The sequence below is a fragment of the Hemitrygon akajei genome, chromosome 9 (genome assembly GCF_048418815.1).
Source record: "Hemitrygon akajei chromosome 9, sHemAka1.3, whole genome shotgun sequence".
NCBI lineage: Eukaryota > Metazoa > Chordata > Chondrichthyes > Myliobatiformes > Dasyatidae > Hemitrygon > Hemitrygon akajei.
Window position 1 is genome coordinate 121,929,698 of NC_133132.1, and position 20,672 is coordinate 121,950,369.

Below are 20,672 nucleotides of genomic sequence, written 5' to 3' on the forward strand. Positions count from 1 at the left end.
TGTAGGTGAAGTGTTGCTTCACCTGGAAGGACTGCTTGGGGCCTTGAATAGAAATGAGCAAGGAGGTGAATGGGCAGGTGTAGCACTTGTTCCATTTGCAGGGATAAGTGCCAAGAGGGAGATTAACAGGGAAGGACGAATGGACAAGGGAATCACAGAGAAAACGATCTGTGCAGAAAGTGGAGAGTGAGGGATAGGTAAATATGTGCTTGGTGGTAGGTCCTGTTGAAGACACCGGAAGTATTCCTTCCTTTCTCTCAGTTCCTTTGTCTCTGCCACATCTGTTCTCAAGATGAGTTTCATTTCCATAGCATCAGAGATGTCTTTCTTCTTTGAAGGACAGGGTTTCCCTTCCTCTACCATTGGTGCTGCCCTTGCATTATCTCCTCTGCTTCATGATCATTCGCCTTCACACCATCTTCATGTCACCTAACAGGGATATGGTTTCACTTGTCCTTACCTACCACTCCATGATCCTCTGCTTCCAGCACTTCATTCTCCGCAACTTTTGCCATCTTAAAGGGGATCCTAGCACCAAACACAATTGTTACCTCTGCTCTCCCAACATTCCACCTTCTGTAGGGATTGCTCTCTCGTCCCTTCGTCCCTCCCTACAAATCTCCCTGCCCATTCACATCCTCCCTCACCTCCATTCAGGGCTTCAGATGAAGCAACACTTCACCTGCAAGTTTGAGGGACCACACTGTCGAGCACCTTTGCTTCATGCACAAAAAGCAGGATTTCCCAGAGGCCAAACATTTTAATTCCACTATCATTCCCATTCTGATATATCAGTCCATGGCACCCTATACTGCCATGATAAGGCCACTATCATGGTTGGAACAGTAACACCTCATATTCCTTCTGGGTAGCCTCCAACCCGATGACATGAACATTGATTTCTCCAATTCCTGTCCATAGATGCTGCCTGATCTGCTAAGTTCTTCCAGCATCTTATGTGTTACTTCAGTGTAAACTTTTTTCAGCTTCTATGCAGTAACTTCTAAATTCTCCATAAAATCAATCTTCTCATTTACATGCCAGCCATTAACAAAAACACCCACTGCATATCTATTTACAAAACCCTATTATGAATCAGCACCAACTCTCCTTCCTTTTATTGTCTCTGCATTATTGACTTATTTCTCCTAGATTCAGTAGAGGATGATCAGAAATTTCCTTAAATTTTGCCAAAACAAATATTGGTCCTTGAAACAAACTTAACTCAAGTAAATGACTATATCAAATTTCCCACTTGCTATTTGAAAAATAACCGGACGGTTCAAAACCTCTGGCATATTTGGCTCCTCAGCTCAGTTGCTGCTGAAAATTTTAATATCTGTTTTTACCTCACAGCTTGACTATTCTAGTACACACACTTGTTCTATGTTCTGCAAATGTGAGTTTCACTTAAACTCAAGCAAAGTTCCTTTCAAACATCACTTTTATTTGCTCACTTATTGTGGATTCTGATGAACACTTCAAGGTTAAAATATTTGTTCTTATTTAGCAACTTGTACACCATGTTACCATTCCAATTTCAGTAATACCACTCACACAACAATTTCTACCACACTTGTCTAATTTTGGCTTCCTGAAAATCTCTAAAATTTAATTTCTCCTGATTAAATACACTGGGTAATCAACAAGCAAAGCCCCATGTTCTTAGATTTCCTCACCAACTTCATCTGCATTTTTTTTTCCATCTTCACTGATATCAAATAAATTGTTATTAAATATTAATTTAATCCTATAATAAAGGCTTCTTTAAGGTTATCATAGCTGGGGGAGATAGTGGGGATAAACTCCCACTACCTATTAAATGCTTCCAATGGTGTGTACCTCAAATAGCCTCTGATAAACAAGTCCAGCTCATTGCTTCACGTGTGACTTAGTGACTAAGCAAAGTAAATCCATTTTTACTGTTAGGAGAATGGCAGCTTAAAACCAGTTGCTTCAGGCAGATGGGGCTCATTAGCCCCTTGGTTGGCAGCTCATTTAAGAGAACACTGATCTCAAACTTCCACTGCCTTGCGACTATACCCACTCATAGGGAAGGCTTCAGGAAATATCTGGAGCTGGAGTCCATAAGTCCTATGTTGAGTTCAATGTTGACTGGTAATTCCTGCAATGCTGCTAGTGTTAAACTGTATCGGTCTCTGCCATCCCACTGGATTCATCTGCTGCACGGGCAACAGCTTACACTCGATATCCTAATGCCTTGGCTTACATATCATGTAGACAGCTAGTACGCAATATCCATGGTGAACCCTGACCAATGGAAGGCCTCACAAAATAAAATTCTTTATCATATTTAAAGTCAGTTGGGCTGAATAGATGAGGAAGCCCAAAAGACCCCATGTGCATATCAGTGCACTTAACATAGTAGTAGTAGGCAGCCTTTGATCCCAGGGGATAATGGGTTTGTGCTTCTGGTGGACTGTGAAGAAAATTTGAAGAACCGGCTGCTGTCCATGCAGCAGGTACCCCCTCTCCACGTCACTGACGTAGTCCAAGGGAAGGGCAAGCTTGGAACCAGTGTTGTACTCAACATAGCATCATTAAAATTTTACAGGATAAAGGGATCATGGAACTACATTTTGTATGTCAGTTCTCTTTGCAAAATGTAAAATTCAATGTAAGTACACACCAAGGTACATTCTGTGAATATAAGGGGCTCAAACTGGGCTTGTTGTTTGTGGCCTTAGCCCATCTGCACGTGCCTGAGCAAATATGCAGAGGGACAAGAAGTCAGGGTGCAGGGCACAGCAAGGCTTCACTATGTTCCTATCAACTCTTACAGGTTTTATTGATGGGGATCCCACTCACTATTCCTGTCACTGCAGCTCTACACTCAAGTGCTAACAAGGACAACATTTAAATAAGATGAAAAGTGATAGTATTTATAAACTTTTGGCTGCACTACTTACTGAGGCCAAAGCAGAAACTTACTTTGTGCTTAGAAAGGTTGTTGATAAGTCTGTGATAAATAAGCCTAAAATCAGTTAGTCCTTAATAAGGTACAAGCTTGGGGTGGGAGGGATTTCCCACAATTGCTGACCACTACTCCCTCACTCTCCCCTTATAGTTTCTGCAAAAAGGTAATAATGTAACAAAACTAATTAATTGGCTGCAGGTCATTATTGGTTATGGTGACATCTTTTACATTAGGTATCCATACATTAATAGCAATCAACATAATTTCATTGAATATCAGATATGACTTCTAAAACAACCTAGTCACTGGAGCAGACATTCATAAATTAACAGATGGTGGAATTGCTGCCTCACATTTGCAGCAACCCAGCTTCAATTCTGATCTCTGATGCTGTCTGTGTGAACTGTGGGAGTTTCATTCCCACAATGTAAAAGAATGCAGGTTAATGGGTTTCTTAGCTTGGCAAATTGCTTCCCGTGCAGCTGAGCAGTAGAATCTTGGGGAAGCTCAAGGCAATGTCAGGATAACAAGTTAGAACTTATTTAGGTTAATACTGCTGGAGAGTCATAGTCATCATGGATTCAGTGGGGCAAAGAACCTGTTTCCATGGTTTATAATTCTATGACTTCAATAGCTTAAATATGTAACTATATGTTGTTTCTGGTATTCTTTTGTACTTGAACAATGCCTATCAAGTTGAAAATGATCACTGAGACAGTAAATCATTTAAATCTGAACAATTCAGTTACAGTGACAAGACTACAGTTGCACACTGTACAAGTGCACGTTCATAAAATCATAGCTTTTATAGTGAGCACAGAAATAACTGTTGCTATAATTATGTCCATTAGCTGCACCTTCAGAGCAGCAACAATTATTGCTGAACTTCCTGTATAAAAAAAACACAACAAAAATTAATTTCACATTCCGTACACTTGTGCAAACATTGCTTTCAACCTATTAATGCAAAATTTACCCTTCCTGCAACATACCTAAATTTTTGCTCCATTTCATCTTTGGCTTGCATTTCATTGCTCAATTGTTCTTCAAGCTGGTGTATCTTCTTCTGTAGTTTTGTAGACTACAATGAAATATGACAGAAATATCAGCAAATAAATAAGAGCAATTTGAAAGAACTTGCATATATTTTCAAAGATTTTTAGAAAATACAAAAGAAAGCTACCTTTTAATGTTCCCTTTTTAATTAAGATGAATTTAAAACAAGTGCTTAAGACATAATATCATGCTGCCTAATTCTTATGAAAATTTAGAGTACAGACATTTCCAAAATCAATAATCCAACAAATCCAGCAATGCAAAAAACAGACAAAATCCAAAAGGGTGAATACAGGGCTGAATGTGTTATGTTTGACTGCACAGTATAAGGACTTGGGTGGATGAAGTACAGTTGCAGATTGCTATGTATGATGTGTGGGCATCACTGAATGGTGGCTGGAAGAACATTATAGCTGGAAGTTTAAACTCCAAGGATACATGAAGTATCGAAAGTACAGGCAGGTAGACAGAATGGGTGAGGTGGCTCAGTTGATTAAAAAAAAAAGATACCAAATCACTAGAAAGAGATGACATAGGGTCGGAAGCTATTGAACCATTGTAGGTAGAGCTAAGGAAGTGCAAGGGTAAAAAGACCTGGATAGGAGATATATACAGACCTCAGACCCCAAACAGTAGTAAAGATGTAATCTACAAATTACAACAGGAGATAGAAAATGCTTGCCAAAGGGGCAATGTTATGATAGTTATGAGTGTGGGTGCTGGATTGTATATGCAGGTAGATTGGGAAAATCAGACTGATGCTGGATCCCAAGAGGGAGAATTTCTCGATTGCCTACGAGATGGCTTTTTAGAGCAGCTTGGGGTTGAGCCCACTAGGGGATTAGGTGTTGTACAATGATCCAGAATTGATTAAAGAGCTTAAAATAAAGGAACCCTAAGGGACAAATGATCAAAATACAATAGGCACAAACAAGAGAAAATCTGCAGATTTTGCAAATCCAAGCAACACACACAAAATGCTGGAGGATCTATGGAAAAGACCACAGAATCAGAATCAGGTTTATTATCACCAGTATGTGTCCAGAAATTTGTTAACTTAGCAAAGCAGTTCAATGTAATACATAATATAGAAGAAAATAATAATTCATAATTAAGTAGATCAATTACAGTATATGTATATTGAATAGATTAAAAATTGTGCAAAAACAGAAATAATATATTTTTTTAAAGTGAGGTAGTGTTCACAGGCTCAATGTCCATTTAGGAATTTGATTGCAGAGGGTAAGAAGCTGTTCCTGGATCGCAGAAGCCTTCAGGCTTCTGTACCTCCTACCCCTGATGGTAACAGTGAGAAAAGGGCATGCCCTTGGTGCTGGAGATCCTTAATAATGGACACTGCCTTTATGAGGCACTGCTCCTTGAAGATGTCCTGGGTACTTTGTAGGCTAGTACCCAAGATGGAGCAGACTAAATTTACAACCCTCTGCAGCTTCTTTCAGTCCTCTTCAGTAGCAACCACCACCCCCCCATCCCATACCAGACAGTGATGCAGCCTGTCAGAATGCTCTCCACGGTACATTTATAGAAGTTTTTGAGTGTTTTTGATGACATAGCAAATCTGTTCAAACCCATAATGAAGTATGGTCGCTGTCTTGCCTTCTTTATAGCTGCATCGATATGTTAGGATCAGGTTAGGTCCTAAACAATCTTGACATCCAGAAACTTGAAGCTGCTCATTCACTCCTCTATGAGGAATGGCATGTGTTCCTTCATCTTACCCTTCCTGAGGTCCATAATCAGCTCTTTTGTCTTATTGATGTTGAGCGCAAGGTTGTTGTTGTGACACCACTCCACTAGTTGGCATATCTCACTGGAATATGCCCTCTTGTCTCCATCTGAGGTTCTACCAACAATGACTGTATCATCAGCAAATTTATAGATGGTATTTGAGCTATGTCTGGCCACACAATCATGGATATATAGAGAGAGTAGAGCAGTGGGATAAGCACACACCCAAGGTCGTCAACGAGGAGATATTAGCACCAATCCACACAGATTGCGGTTTTACGGTTAGGAAGTCAAGGATCCAATTGCAGAGGGAGGTACAGAGGCCCAGGTTCTGTAACTTCTCAATCAGGATTTTGGGAATGATGGTGTTAAATGCTGAGCTATAGTCGATGAACAGCATCCTGACATAGGTGACTGTATTGTCGAGGTGGTCTAAGGCCGTGTGAAGAACCATTGAGATTACAACTGCCGTTGACCTATTGTGGCAACAGGCAAATTGTAGTGGGTCCAGGTCCTTGCTGAGGCAGGAGTTCAGTCTAGTCATGTCCAACCTCTTAAAGCATTTCATCACTGCAGATGTGAGTACTACTGAGCAATAGTCATTAAGGCAGCTCACATTATTCTTCTTAGGCACTGGTATAATTGTTGCATTTTGAAGCAAGTGGGAATTTTTGCCCGTAGCAGTAAGAGGTTGAAAGTGTCCTTGAATACTCCTGACAATTGGTTGGCACAAGTTTTCAGAGCCTACCAGGTACTCCATTGGGACCTTGCACCTTGCGAGGTTTCACCCTCTTTAAAGGCAGCCTAACATCAGCCTAACGGTTGACATTTCGGGGTGAGACCCTTCAACAGGATTGGAGAAAAAAAATCAGGAGTAGATTTAAAAGATGGGGGAGAGGAGGGAGAAACACAAGGTGATAGGTGAAACTGGGAGGGGGAGGGGTGAAGTAAAGAGTTGGGAAGTTGACTGGTAAAAGAAACACAGGGCTGGAGTAGGTGGAGTCTGATTGGAGAGGACAGAAGGCCACGGAAGAAAGAAAAAATGGGGAGGAGCACCAGAGGGAGGCGATGGGTGAGATAAGGTGAGAGACGGAAAGAGGGAAGGGAAATGGTGAAGAGGGGAGTGCCATTACTAGAAGTTCAAGAAATCGATGTTCATGCCATTATAGTATTAGGCACAAGAAATCCTTGCAAGGGGGGGCGTCACGTGATGACGTAGGGTCGAGACGTTGGGAATCCAGCTCCCTCGTAAAAAGTAATGAAATAGGGTTTAAATGAAGAAGAGTTAACAAATATCTACTAGAAACTATTTATAAGTAACTCTTTTGATATGGCTCCTAAACCGAAACAGAAGAAAGCTACTACTTCGAAGACTGCGCAAATCGGCGGGGAAAAAGGCCTAACCATCTCGGCGAAGCCTTGGACTCAAGTTGGATCTCCTCCCGGCGAAGTGCATGGCACTTCTGATGATGCGGGACAGGCAGTTGCAGCAATGTCGGTGGTCTCTAAGAAGAAACGGCAAGAACAATGCATGCGCGAATGTACGCATGAACAGATATTAACAAAACTACAAATCCCAACTACGGCTGGAAGTGAATCGGAAGTGGAATCAGTCTCCTTGGGAAATTCAGAGGAAGAAGAAGAGGAAAAGAAGGAAGAGATTAAAGGAGACATAAAAGATATCCTGATATATATTATGAATGAATTAAAAGCTATAAGAAGGATGCAGAATAAACTCAATAATGTGGTGGAAAAACAAAAGAAGATGGATAATAAAGTTAAAGAGATGGAAGTAAAAGTGGAAGAAAACACGGAAAGAATAGATAAGATAGAAGACAATAATCTTGCCTGGGCAATAGAAAGAAAACGGATGTTGGAAAAAATAGATGAGCTTGAAAACTCTAGTAGATGAAATAATATCAAAATTGTTGGTCTTATGGAAGGTACAGAGGGAGAAAATCCAATAAAATTCTTTCAAGAATGGATTCCGAAAATGTTGGAAATGAAAGAAGGAAGCCAAGTAATTGAAATTGAAAGAGCACACAGAGCTTTAAGACCAAGACCTCAACAAGATCAAAATCCAAGATCAATTTTGATAAAATGTTTAAGGTACCAAGATAAAGAAATGATCTTGAAGGCAGCTATTCAAGGTGCTAAAAAGAGAAATGGGCCATTGATAATAGGAGGGAAAATAGTTTTTTTTTATCCAGACATAAGTTACGATCTTCTGAAGAGGTGGAAGGAATTTAATCCAGTGAGAAAATCTTTATGGGAAAAGGGCTATAAATTTTTATTGAGCTATCCAGCAAAATTGATCATTTTCCTGGATAACGAAGAAAGAAGATTTTTCGTTGACTACTGGAAAGCAGAGAAATTTGTACAAGAATTACCTGATGTCCACGAAGAAGTAAAGAATTATAGAAATGAAATGGACTAATGATGAAGACTGAAACAAGGTTGGACTTGACGGACATTTCTATAAAAAAAAATAGCTGAGGAGTATTAATTGGGAGTAGAGACAATAATTATTTTCTTTTTTTTTCTTCACTAATATATTTTCTTTTTTTTTGCGGGGGAGCTGGAAGAGCTCCTGATCGATGGCTGCAAGTTTCACGTGTACAATCATGGCGATTGCCATGACCCGTAAAATGGGGGGGGGGGTAATGTTGTGTTCTTTTTATTCGCAACATTAGTGGGGGGGGGGGTACTTTGGTTTTTTTTCTTATATATTAGTTATCTTTCTTCTTTTTTGCCTGGATGGTTGGGGAGAAACTCATAGCAACATGGAGAATTTGAAAGAGTGCCCAAGGTATTATGAATGATTAATTTACTTAATTTTTAAAGTTTTAATGTTAATGGAATTAATGGACCTGTGAAAAGAAAAAGAGTTTTAACATATATTAAGAAAATGAAAGGAGATATAGCTTTTTTACAAGAAACACATTTAACAGAAACAGAACATAAGAAATTAAAGAGGGATTGGGTTGGAAATGTCATTGCAGCTTCATTTAATTCAAAATCGAGAGGAGTTGCAATTTTGGTTAATAAATCTTTACCAATTAAAATACAAAATGTAATAATTGATTCTGGGGGAGATATGTGATTGTACATTGTCAAAGTTTTTCAGAATTATGGACTTTTATGAACATTTATGCACCAAATGAAAATGATGCAAAATTCATACAAGAAGTTTTTTTGAACTTGGCTGATGCACATGATAAAATATTAATAGGTGGAGATTTTAATTTTTGTTTAGATCCAGTTTTAGATAGGTCAACTAAAATTGCTACAAAATCAAAAGTAATAAAACTAACTTTATCATTAATGAAAGATTTAAACCTGATTGATATATGGAGGAAAATTAATCCAAGAGAAAGAGATTATTCATTTTATTCAAATAGACATAAAACTTACTCAAGGATTGATTTTGTTTAATTATCAAAAAATATTCAAGATAGAGTGAAAAGTGTGGAATATAAAGCAAGAATACTGTCAGATCATTCCCCCTTGATAATGACAATGATAATGATGGATAAGGAGGAATCGATTTATAGATGGAGATTTAATTCAATTTTATTAAAACGTCAAGATTTTTGTGATTTTATGAAAAAAACAGATTCATTTTTTTTGGATACAAATTTACATTCAGTTGAGGATAAAATTGTATTATGGGAAGCGATGAAAGCATATTTAAGGGGTCAGATTATAAGTCATACATCTAAAATTAAGAAGGAATACATAGCAGAAATAGATCAATTGGAAAAAGATATCATAAAGTTAGAAAAAGAATCTCAAAGATATATGACAGAAGAAAAACGAAGACAACTTGTTAATAAAAAACTACAATATAATACACTCCAGACATATCGTATAGAAAAAGTAATTATGAGAACTAAACAGAAATATTACGAATTAGGTGAAAGATCACATAAAATTCTTGCTTGGCAGTTGAAAATAGAACAGGCTTCTAAAACAATAAATGCAATTAGAACAAATGTAAATAAGGTTACTTATAAACCTTTAGAAATTAATGAAACTTTAAAAAAAATTTATACTGAACTATATCAATCAGAATCACAAAATAAGATTGCTGAGATAGATAAATTTTTTTATCACAAATAACCCTTCCAAAATTAATTTGGAAGAACAGAAAGGATTAGATATGCCCTTTACATTAAAAGAGGTTGAAGAAGCTTTAGGATCACTTCAGAGTAATAAATCCCCAGGAGAAGATGGTTTTCCTCCTGAATTTTATAAAATATTTAAAGATTTATTAATTCCTCCTTTTATAGAATTAATATACCAAGTGGAAAGAATGCATAAACTCCCACAATCTTTTTTAACAGCGATCATAACTGTATTGCCAAAAAAAGATAGAGTTCCTTTAAAACCAACATCATATAGGCCTATTTCTTTGTTGAATACAAATTATAAAATAATAGCAAAAATTTTATCAATAGAATATCTAAATATTTACCAAAATTAATACATATGGATCAAACAGGTTTTATTAAAAACAGACAATCAATGGATAATATAACCCGGTTACTTAGTATAATTCATTTGGCACCAAAAAGAGAGGAAATGAGTGTGGCAGTTGCTTTGCATGCGGAAAAAGCATTTGATAGATTGGAATGGGATTTTTTATTTAAGGTATTGGAAAAATATGAGTTAGGAAAATCTTTTATACAATGGATTAAAACCTTAAATACTAATCCTCAAGCTAAAGTAGTTACAAATGGTCAGATTTCAACACCATTTTGCTTAACGAGGTCAACTAGACAAGGCTGCCCATTATCACCTTCTTTATTTGTATTGGCAATAGAACCATCAGCTGAATTAATTAGAACAGATTCAGACATTGGGGGCTTTAGAGTTAATCAAGAAGAATATAAGATTAATTTATTTGCTGATGATGTTTTGATTTATTTAACAAACCCATTGCAATCTTTAGATTGGAAGAATATGGGAAAGTATCAGGGTATAAAGTAAATTAGGATAAAAGTGAAATTTTACCCCTTACCAAAGGAAATTATAATCAATGTCGATTAGTAACTCAATTTCGATGGTCAATAAACGGGATAAAATATTTAGGTATTAGAGTTGATAATGATGTAAAAAATTTATATAAACAAAATTATTTGCCATTATTAAAAAAATAAAAGAGGATCTTGATAAATGGATGATGTTACCAATAACATTAATAGGTAGTTAATGCTGTAAAAATGAATATATTTCCTAGATTGCAATATTTATTTCAAACTTTACCAATACAATTACCTCAGAAGTTTTTTCAAGAACTGAATAAATATGTAAGGAAATTTCTTTGGAAAGGAAAGATGTCAAGAATATCATTGGAAAAATTGACATGTAAATTTGATTTAGGAGGGTTACAACTTCCAAATTTTAAGAATTATTATAAAGCAAATCAACTTAGATTTATTGCGTCTTTTTTTGATGAAGAAAAACCGGCATGGATTAGAATAGAATTAGATAAGATAGGAGAAAACATACCAGAAGATTTTATATATAAATGGGAATCCAAATGGATACGGGAAAAAAAAGAATCTCCTATATTAAGACACTTGATTGATTTATGGAATAAGGTAAATATGGACGATGAGATAAAGAAATCTTTATTAGCAAAAAGAACTTTAATTCAAAATAGGCTTATTCCTTTTACAATGGATAATAAACTTTTACATAATTGGTTCCAAAAGTGGATTAAATATATAGGTGATTGTTTTGAAGGAGGTATATTGATGTCGTTTGATCAATTAAAAAATAAATATAAAATATCAAATAACACTCTTTTCTGTTATTTTCAATTAAAGGCTTATCTACGAGAAAAGCTGGGTCAAACAATATTGATGCCAAAATCTAGTGAAATAGAAATATTAATTCAAAAAGGAAAAATTAAAAAATTTACATCTTGTATGTATAATTTGATTCAAAAACAGACAATTAAATCAGTAATTCATAAATCAAGACAAAAATGGGAATCTGATTTGAATGTTAAAATTGATGGAAAAAACTGGTCAAGATTATGTTATGATAGTATGAGAAATACAATAAATATTCAACTTAGATTAATACAACATAATTTTTTACACAATTATATATAACACCACAGAAAATAAATAGATTAAATTCAAATATGTCTGACCAATGTTTTTGATGTAATCAAGAAATTGGTACTTTTTTACATTCTACTTGGTCTTGTTTTAAAATTCAACCATTTTGGATAAATCTAAGACTTTTATTGGAACAAATTACTGGAGTACAACTCCCACATAGTCCAGTATTATTTTTATTAGGAGACATTGAAGGGACAATACTGAAACTTAAATTGAGTAAGTATCAGAAAAAATTTATAAAAATTGCATTGGCAGTAGCCAAAAAAGTTATCGCAGTTACTTGGAAATCTGATTTATATTTAACTATGGATCGTTGGAATAATGAAATACATAGTTGTATTCCACTTGAAAAAATTACATACAATCTAAGAAATGAATATGATATATTTTTGAAAATTTGGCTCCCATACCTACAAAAGATAGGATTAACTACATAGGTCCTTTGAAGATAAAATTATAAAGTAATTGGGGAAAGTAAAAATAAATATTAAAATTATTTTGAACTCCATGGAGCATGTGGGGATCCTCCAATATCCAGACAATCTTTCTCTCTTTTTTTTCTTTCTTTAGAGAAGGGTTAAGGGGGGGGGGAGGGTTAATATTATTTTTCTTACTATTTTATCATCACATTTATTCTTTGTAATTTTCTAAAATTTAATAAATAAATATTTTTTTTTTAAAAAAAAAGAAATCCTTGCAAGGGTTCATAAAGATTAATTTGCAAGTTGACTTGGTAGTGAGGGAGGAAAATCTGACATTAGCATTCATTTAGAGGGGATTAGATTATAAAACCAAGGATATATTGTTGAAGCCTCAATTGGAATATTGTGAGCAGTTTTAACCCCTTAACTGAGAAACAATGTACTGGCATTGGGAGCGGGTTCAAAGCAGGTGCACGAAAATGATTCTGGGATTGAAAGGCTTGTCATATAAGTATTTGATAGCTCTGAGGTGCAATTCACTAGAATTCAGAAGAATGAGGGGCAACTTCATTGAAACCTATTCGAATGTTGAAAATCCTCAATAGAGTGGATGTGGAGAGGATGTTTCCTATGGTGAGAGAGTCTAAGACCAGAGGACAAAGCCTCAGAATAAAGTGGAGTCCTTCTCGAACAGAACTAAGGAAAAATTTCTTTAGCCAGAGTGGCAAATCTGTGGAATTCGTTGTCACAGGCAACTGTGGAGGCCAAATCATTGGGTATATTTAAGGCAGTTGATAAATTCTTGATTAGTCCGGGCATGAAGGGATAAGGGGAGAAGGCAGGAGATTGGGGTTGAGTGGGAAAATGGATCAGTGATGATATAATGGTGGAGCAGACTTGATGGGCCAAATGGGCTAATTCTGCTCCTGTATCTTATGATCATAAAACTGGATAGAAACTCCAGCTGCCCCTCCCGCTCCTTCACAAAAAAAAACGACCAACACCCACTGCCTTTTTTTTCCCATTATCTTTTACAAGGTTTCTAGAAAGTTTAGGCTCTTACAATTGTTTATAAACTGCTTTCAATATAAATCAGTGAGTTTTCACATAAATGTTAAAATACATATCCATATTGATCTTTCACATTGTTATTTACTTTCAATGCAATGAAATGCGAACTATTAATTACGACCTAGGAGAGATGTACATTATTATTAGTTATCTAGCACTTATTAATTATTCAAAGTCCTTAGCATAGCATTTAATATTTTCCAGTATTATTACTGGCCAAGTACAAATCCTAATCATCATTGATATCAGTCATTAAAGAGCAGAAATACACTTGATCAAACTTGAATACTCCTACTCTCTATAAAGCAACCGATTAACCGATTTGCTTTTCAGTCTTGGAATTATTCTGATAAATTTTATTTGCTCTCTCTCAAGGAATTTTGCATCACTTCTATGGTGATTAATAGAACATCATGTAATATCTTAGCTGTGGATTACAATTTATTTCTACTTCTCCCATTTTCTTTTGTAGTTATTGATAGCTTCCAGTTCCACAGCCATTGTGGATAGCACATTCAGTACATTTTCCTTTCATTGCTTTAAATTAATTCTCCCTTATATTCCACATATACACTTGCCCAAAATATTATATACCTTCTTTAATCTTTTTATCATAATGTAATGGGAACAATTGTTCTTTGTCAAGGTGAAGAATATCTTACATAACCTTGTGCATTTTTATCAAACCTTCTAGCTTTCATTGTTTCAAAAGCAACCAAGCTTCAGCTAAAATCCAACACCCTTGGAAAAATTCTGATAAATATCTTCTGTACATTCTCTTGGCCCTTCATCTCCAACTGCAGTAACCAAAATTAGATACAATATTCTGTTACTTAACTTCTCCTTCTGAATATTTTTTTCCTGTTACAAACTCCTAGTTCTTTTCATGATGTCCAGAGATTAACTTGCCCTGCTAACTAAATCACTCACCTTCAAGAATGTATGTACAAACACAGCCCTATGTTTCTGCACACTCTTTAGAAATGTGCCATTGAGACCAATTACCTTTCCCATTCCTTCCTTCTAAAACACTAACCCTCATATTTCTGTATCTGACCCCAATTGCCATCTACCTGCTTGCTATTTATTTGCTTGTTTGAGGTACAGCATTAGGCCCTTCCATCCCTTTGAGTCAGACCACCCAGCAACCTCCAATTTAACCCAAGCTGAATCACAGGACAATTTCCAATGATCAATTAACCTACTAACCAGTATGCCTTTGGACTATGGGAAGAAAACAGAGCACCTGGAGAAAACTCATGCATGCCATGGGAAGGATGTCGTCTCCTTACAGATGACATTGGTTCTGTCCTCTGAACTCCAATGCCCAGAGCTGTAATATCATTATACTAACAACTACACTACCATGTTGCACACTGTTGCGTATTTAATATTTCCAGTAGTATTTGAGTAATACTGTAAATGTATCACTTGATTAAGCACTGTTTAATTAGATTACATATAAAAACATGTGAATTACATGGATCATGACAGTACCACATATGTGTACGCCTCACTTAAACACAAACTGAAATGCACATCTCTCAGCTCTCTTGTTTTCCTTTCAATTATTTTATGTTACAAAATATAAGTGGTGACAAGGTTTTTTTTTTAAGAAGAATCCAAGATGACCACTGACCTTTAGAAGAGCAGCGAGACATTCAAATTAAAAAGCACAGCAAGGAATGGTCAAGATTTTTTTTAAAAAGGCAGTGCAGCATGTCCAGAACCAGTCAAGCTTAAAAAAGAATGCATCAATTCATAAAGTGAGTGTCGTTTGACAATCATAAGAAAAAGCAGAAATGGGTGGATACATCGGAAAGACTGATATGTTTGATACACAACAGATAGCTGGATCTAATATACCAAATGGATTGAACAGTATTTTGAAGCAAATGAAATAGCCAATGAGAAATGAGTACCAATTTTGCTGAATGCATTGGGTTTAAAGGCATACAGTTTGTTTTGAAGATTAACCACTCCAACCAAACCATCCAAAATGAACTTTGCTGATATCGTCAAAGTAATACAGGAACACGTAGAACCAAAACCATTGTTCATTGCAGTATGCATCAGGTTTCATAAGCGGAAACAACAAGGGGAGTCCATTTCAGCATACATGACTGAACTTAATTGATTGTCAGAACATTGTCAGTTCAATAATGGGCTTAATGATGCACTGAGAGATTGTTTAGTTGGTGGAATTTTACAAGACAGCATTGAAAAATGGTTTCTAACTGAAGCACAACTTACATTTAAATGAGCAGTTGAAATAGCTCCCGTATCAATGGTAACAGTAGTCAGAGGCACAATTGAGTTGCAGTTAGGAATGAAAGTGAGCGTGAACAAAATTGCTATGTCTAAGCAGAAACCTGCCTGGCTGAGCAAGTTGTGTTACTGTTGTAGCAGGGGCTCACCTATACCAGACAACTGCAGATTTAACAGTGAAACTTGCAAAAAATGCAACAAAGTAGGTCACAGACAAAGAGCATGTTGGACAGACAAAAATAAATGGACTACACAGGGAAGAGAAAATGCTAAAAAGTTGCAGTTTCAAAAGGAGCACTAATCTGCACGCTGTTGGTGAAAAATCTAATAATTATGAGAGTGACATAGGACTGGGTAGCCTTGAGAATTACAAATTGACAACTAACAGGAACAAGCAATATGGCCTACACCAGGAGTGAATGGCAAATGGACACTGACTCAGCTGTTTCTGTCATTCAACAAGATTAACTTGAACAGCATTTCAAAGATTCTAAACTGAAGCTTGTAGATATCCAACTAAGAACTTCTACTGGAGAAAAGATAACTCCTATGGGAATGACATTCTTGATAGTGAAATTCAACATCTAACAAGCCACAATGAGCTTGTATGTGGTAAAAACCAAGACAGGAGGACCAACACTGTGGGGCCATGATTGGCTGAGACAACTACAATTTGATTGACGACCCATCTACAATTTGCATGCCTGTGATACCATCAACTGAAAGTGAATTAAAAAAGGTACTGGATGAGACCACATTGGAAAATTCAAACATATCAAGGGTAAAATAGTGCTAAATGAAAATGCCACACCAAGCTTTGCAAAGCCCGTCTGGTTCCTTATACCATCTGTGATAAAGTAACCAGTGAGGTAGATTGCATGGAGGCTGAAGAAATTCTTTCCAAGTTTGAATGGAGCCCATGAACAACTTCAGTAGTCAAGAAGAATTAGTCTGTCAGGGTCTATGGTGATTTGAAGGTCACCATCAACCCAGTATGAAAGTAGATCAATACCCTCTGACAAGGATAGAGGGAAACTTTGCAAATTTTTTGGGAGAAAAACACTTCAGGAAAGTAGATTTAGCTGAGGCCTACCGACAGATGAAGATGGAAGAATCCAAAACACTCACAAAAGGTTTTATCGCTATAATAGGCTTATTTTTGGAGTAGCACCTGCACTCTGGCACAGTGCTATAGTCCACGTGCTGCAAGGCAGTCCAGGCTCTCAGTGTTACCTGGATGACATCATTGTTATCAGTCAGGATGACAAGGAACATCTCCAAAACCTCAAAGCAACGTTAAAAATATTAGTAGATAACGGCCTCAGTATCAATGTTCCCTCTAATTTTTAGTAGTCAGTGTGTGCAAAAATCTTATGTTGTGCAAATTTTTTTCCTGTGACAGAAGTATGTGCGCACTGAATACACACATGGCACAGTTTAAGTAGGTTTACAAAATACTCAACATAAAACTGCACAGAACAAAATAACACACATATTTAAGTTACTCAGTTATTTTTTCTCTCTCCTTTCTTTGGCATTTTACCCACAGTTTGTAAACTCTATATGAACTAATAGAACTTCCATACAATTGATAGCTTTTGATTCTCATTAACATATCCAAATGATATTCACCTAAATGGCTTCTCAGCTTGTTTTTGAGTTGATTCATTAGGCTAAAACCTCGCTCACAGTCCGCACTAGACACAAGAAAGGTTCCCCCAATGTCCATCAACTGTGCAAGGTCACAAAACTGTTCATTTTGAAGTACAAATGTCACCATTTGAGCAAGGTTTGAAATCAGTTTGGATTTAATTTTTTCCTGCACAGAAAATTTGAAGCCATTAAACTGTGTAACTATTACAGTATTTTCAGCCAGAATATCATGATATTTTAGACATAAGGCATTAACTTGTTCATCGCCAGGTGTGAAGTTTACGATATGAACACTGTCTGCCAAAGATGGCTGCCGCCATGATGCAGCTGTAGAAACCGGAACCGGAACAATGAGGTGACATAAATTAGTGACGTGCATTGTGGTATTTGAAAAACCGACTAATTAGTTAACAGAAACATTTAGCTAAAAGATTATTTTCAGTAAGTATAATTATTAATTACTACATTATTTTAGGTAACTACCCTTTAGTGCACACATTAATTTCCTTTGCGTGCTGGTTGAAACGCATGCGTACACATGCACAGTTTAGAGGGAACATACCTCAGTATACAACTTGACAAGTGTGAAACCTTCAAACCAAGATCACCTACTGTGGTCACACTACAGATCCATAAGGATGCAAATGTGCTGAGAAAATTCAAGCAATGGTGGATGCCCCAAGGCCAAAGGATGTGTTGTGGCGACCCACTTTCTGTGCAGACGAACCGGCTCACAAATAGCCTGTGCGCGCGGGGAGACTTTGGTAATGCACCTCTGACGTCATTTCCGCCCGGAGAGGGCGGGCGCTAGGGATTAAATGCCAGCGCCACAAAATTTGAATAAACTAGTCTCAAAACGACTTACTGACTGCGTGTCGTTATTTCAGCGCTGTGTGTAGCACATCGCTACATTGGTGACCCCGACAGTCCAAATGGGATTTGGACCAAAGATGACCGACTCATCTGTTCACGCAGTTTCACTAAAACTGCCCACTTTCTGGACACTGCGACCACGCGTGTGGTTTAGCCAAGCAGAAGCCCAGTTCCAGATTCGGCAGATATCTTCTGATTCCATGCATTACTATCACGTGGTGAGCGCCCTTGACCAGGAGACGGCCGCCCAGGTTGTGGATTTCATACAGTCGCCCCTGGAAGGCGGCAAATATGAAGCATTCAAAGCACTGCTCATTGGGACCTTTGGCCTCTCACGGCGTGAGCGAGGTGCCCGCCTGCTTCACCTGGACGGTTTGGGAGACAGACTGCTGTCAGCATTGATGAACGAGATGCTGGCCCTGGCTGACGGACAAAAGCCCTGCCTCATGTTTGAGCAAGTGTTCCTAGAGCAACTGCCCGAGGACATAGATCTGCTGCAGGCCAACACAGATTTCAGCGACCCCCGGAAGGTGGCGGCCCGGGCAGACGTGCTGTGGAAAGTCAAGAGGGAGAGCGTGGCATCCGTTGGTCAGATTACCAGGCCACGCGCCCAACAGCAGACCAGACCAGGCCCAGCAGTGGGGCGCACACAACACAGAGGCAGGAGTGAGGAGGCCAGTGAACAGTGGTGTTTCTACCACCAGCGGTGGGGCACAAAAGCCCGCCATTGACACCCGCCCTGCAAGGGCCAGGGCCAGCTGCCACTACTGACTATGGTGGCTGGCCACCAGGACAGCCTCTTGCACGTCTGGGACAAACAGTTGGGACGCCGTTTCTTGGTCGACACTGGAGCGGAAATCAGCGTCTTGCCCCTGACAGGGTACGACACCCGCAACAGGAAGCCAGGACCCGCCCTGAGAGCCACAAACGACAGCACGATACGGACCTACGGCACCCGCACAGTGCAGCTGCAGTTCAGGTGGGACTTCACACTGGCCGCCGTGGCCCAACCACTCCTGGGGTCGGACTTCTTGCGAGCTCACAGCCTGCTGGTCAACTTGCAAGGTAAAAGACTGGTACATGCCGAGACTTTCCAGACGTTCTCCCTGGGTGAAGCCAAGTTGCCGGACCCACACCTGGACTCCATCACGCTGTTGGACAACATTCACCAGAATCCTGGCGGACTTTCCATCGATTCTGGCACCGCAGTTCACGGCAGCCATGCCCAGACACGGGGTTCAGCACCACATCCCGACCAAGGGACCACCCCTCCACGCCCTCGCACGAAGGCTCCCCCCAGAAAAGCTCCGCCTGGCAAAGGAGGAGTTCAAGAGGATGGAGGAATTGGGAATCGTATGGAGGTCCGACAGCCCATGGGCCTCCCCCCTGCACATGGTGCCCAAAGCAGCTGGGAGTTGGAGACCATGCGGCGACTACCGCAGACAGAACGAAGCTACAACTCTAGACTGCTACCCCGTGCCACACATACAGGACTTTGCAGCAAACCTGCACAGGGCAAGAATATTTTCCAAAGTAGACCTCGTCTGGGGATACCATCAAATCCCGGTGCATCCTGAAGACGTCCCGAACCCGTTTGGCCTGTTCCGAGTTCCTCCGAATGCCGTTCGGCCTGAAGAATGCTGCACAGACGTTCCAGTGGCTAATGGATGCAGTGGGACGTGACCTGGACTTTGTGTTCATCTATTTGGACGACATCCTTATAGCCAGCAGTTGTCGTCAGGAGCATCTGTCCCACCTCCGCCAGCTATACTCCTGCCTAAGTGATTTCGGCCTCACGATCAACCCGGCCAAATGCCAGTTCGGTCTCGATACCATCGACTTCCTGGGCCACAGGATTACCAAAGACAGGGCAACACCTCTGCCCGCCAAGGTAGACGCAATCTGCCACTTAGCCCGGCCCAACACGGTCAAAGGTTACAGGAGTTTGTTGGTATGGTGAATTTCTGCCACCATTTCCTCCCCTCAGCAGCCTGTATCATGCACCCTTTGTACACCCTGATGTTGGGTAAAGGCAAGGACATTATGTGGGACGAGGAGGCCGCAGCCGCTTTCATTAAAGCCGTGAAGCCTTGGCAGATGCCGCAATGCTGGTGCACCCTAGAACAGATGTTCCGACTGCACTCATGGTGAACGAATCCGACACAGCAGTCGGTGTGGTGCTGGAGCAGCTCATCGAGGGGTGCTGGGAACCCCTGGCGTTCTTCAGCAAGCACCTACAACCACCCAAACTCAAGTACAGTGCTTTCAACCGGGAGCTGTTGGCACTGTATCTGGCAATCCGGCATTTCAGGTACTTTTTAGAAGGCAGGCCGTTCACCACGTTCACAGACCACAAACCGTTGACCTTCGCATTCACGAAGGTGTCCGATCCCTGGTCGGCTCGCCAGCAGCGACATCTGTCCTACATCTCCGAGTACACGACGGACATCCAGCATGTCTCGGGAAAGGACAACATCGTGGCGGACGCACTCCGGACCAGCTGCA

General features: G+C 39.0%; 1 protein-coding gene across 4 annotated transcripts in view; it reads right to left on the bottom strand.

Annotated features, from left to right (window-relative positions):
- LOC140733505 (rho-associated protein kinase 2-like) overlaps positions 1–20,672 on the bottom strand; it is a 227,023-nt gene that overhangs the window by 74,564 nt on the left and 131,787 nt on the right. For all 4 annotated transcript variants that reach the window (XM_073056925.1, XM_073056922.1, XM_073056926.1 and 1 more), the window contains exon 11: positions 3,931–4,019. In XM_073056925.1, coding sequence (XP_072913026.1) covers positions 3,931–4,019 — 89 coding nt within the window. The remainder of the gene's footprint in view (positions 1–3,930; positions 4,020–20,672) is intronic.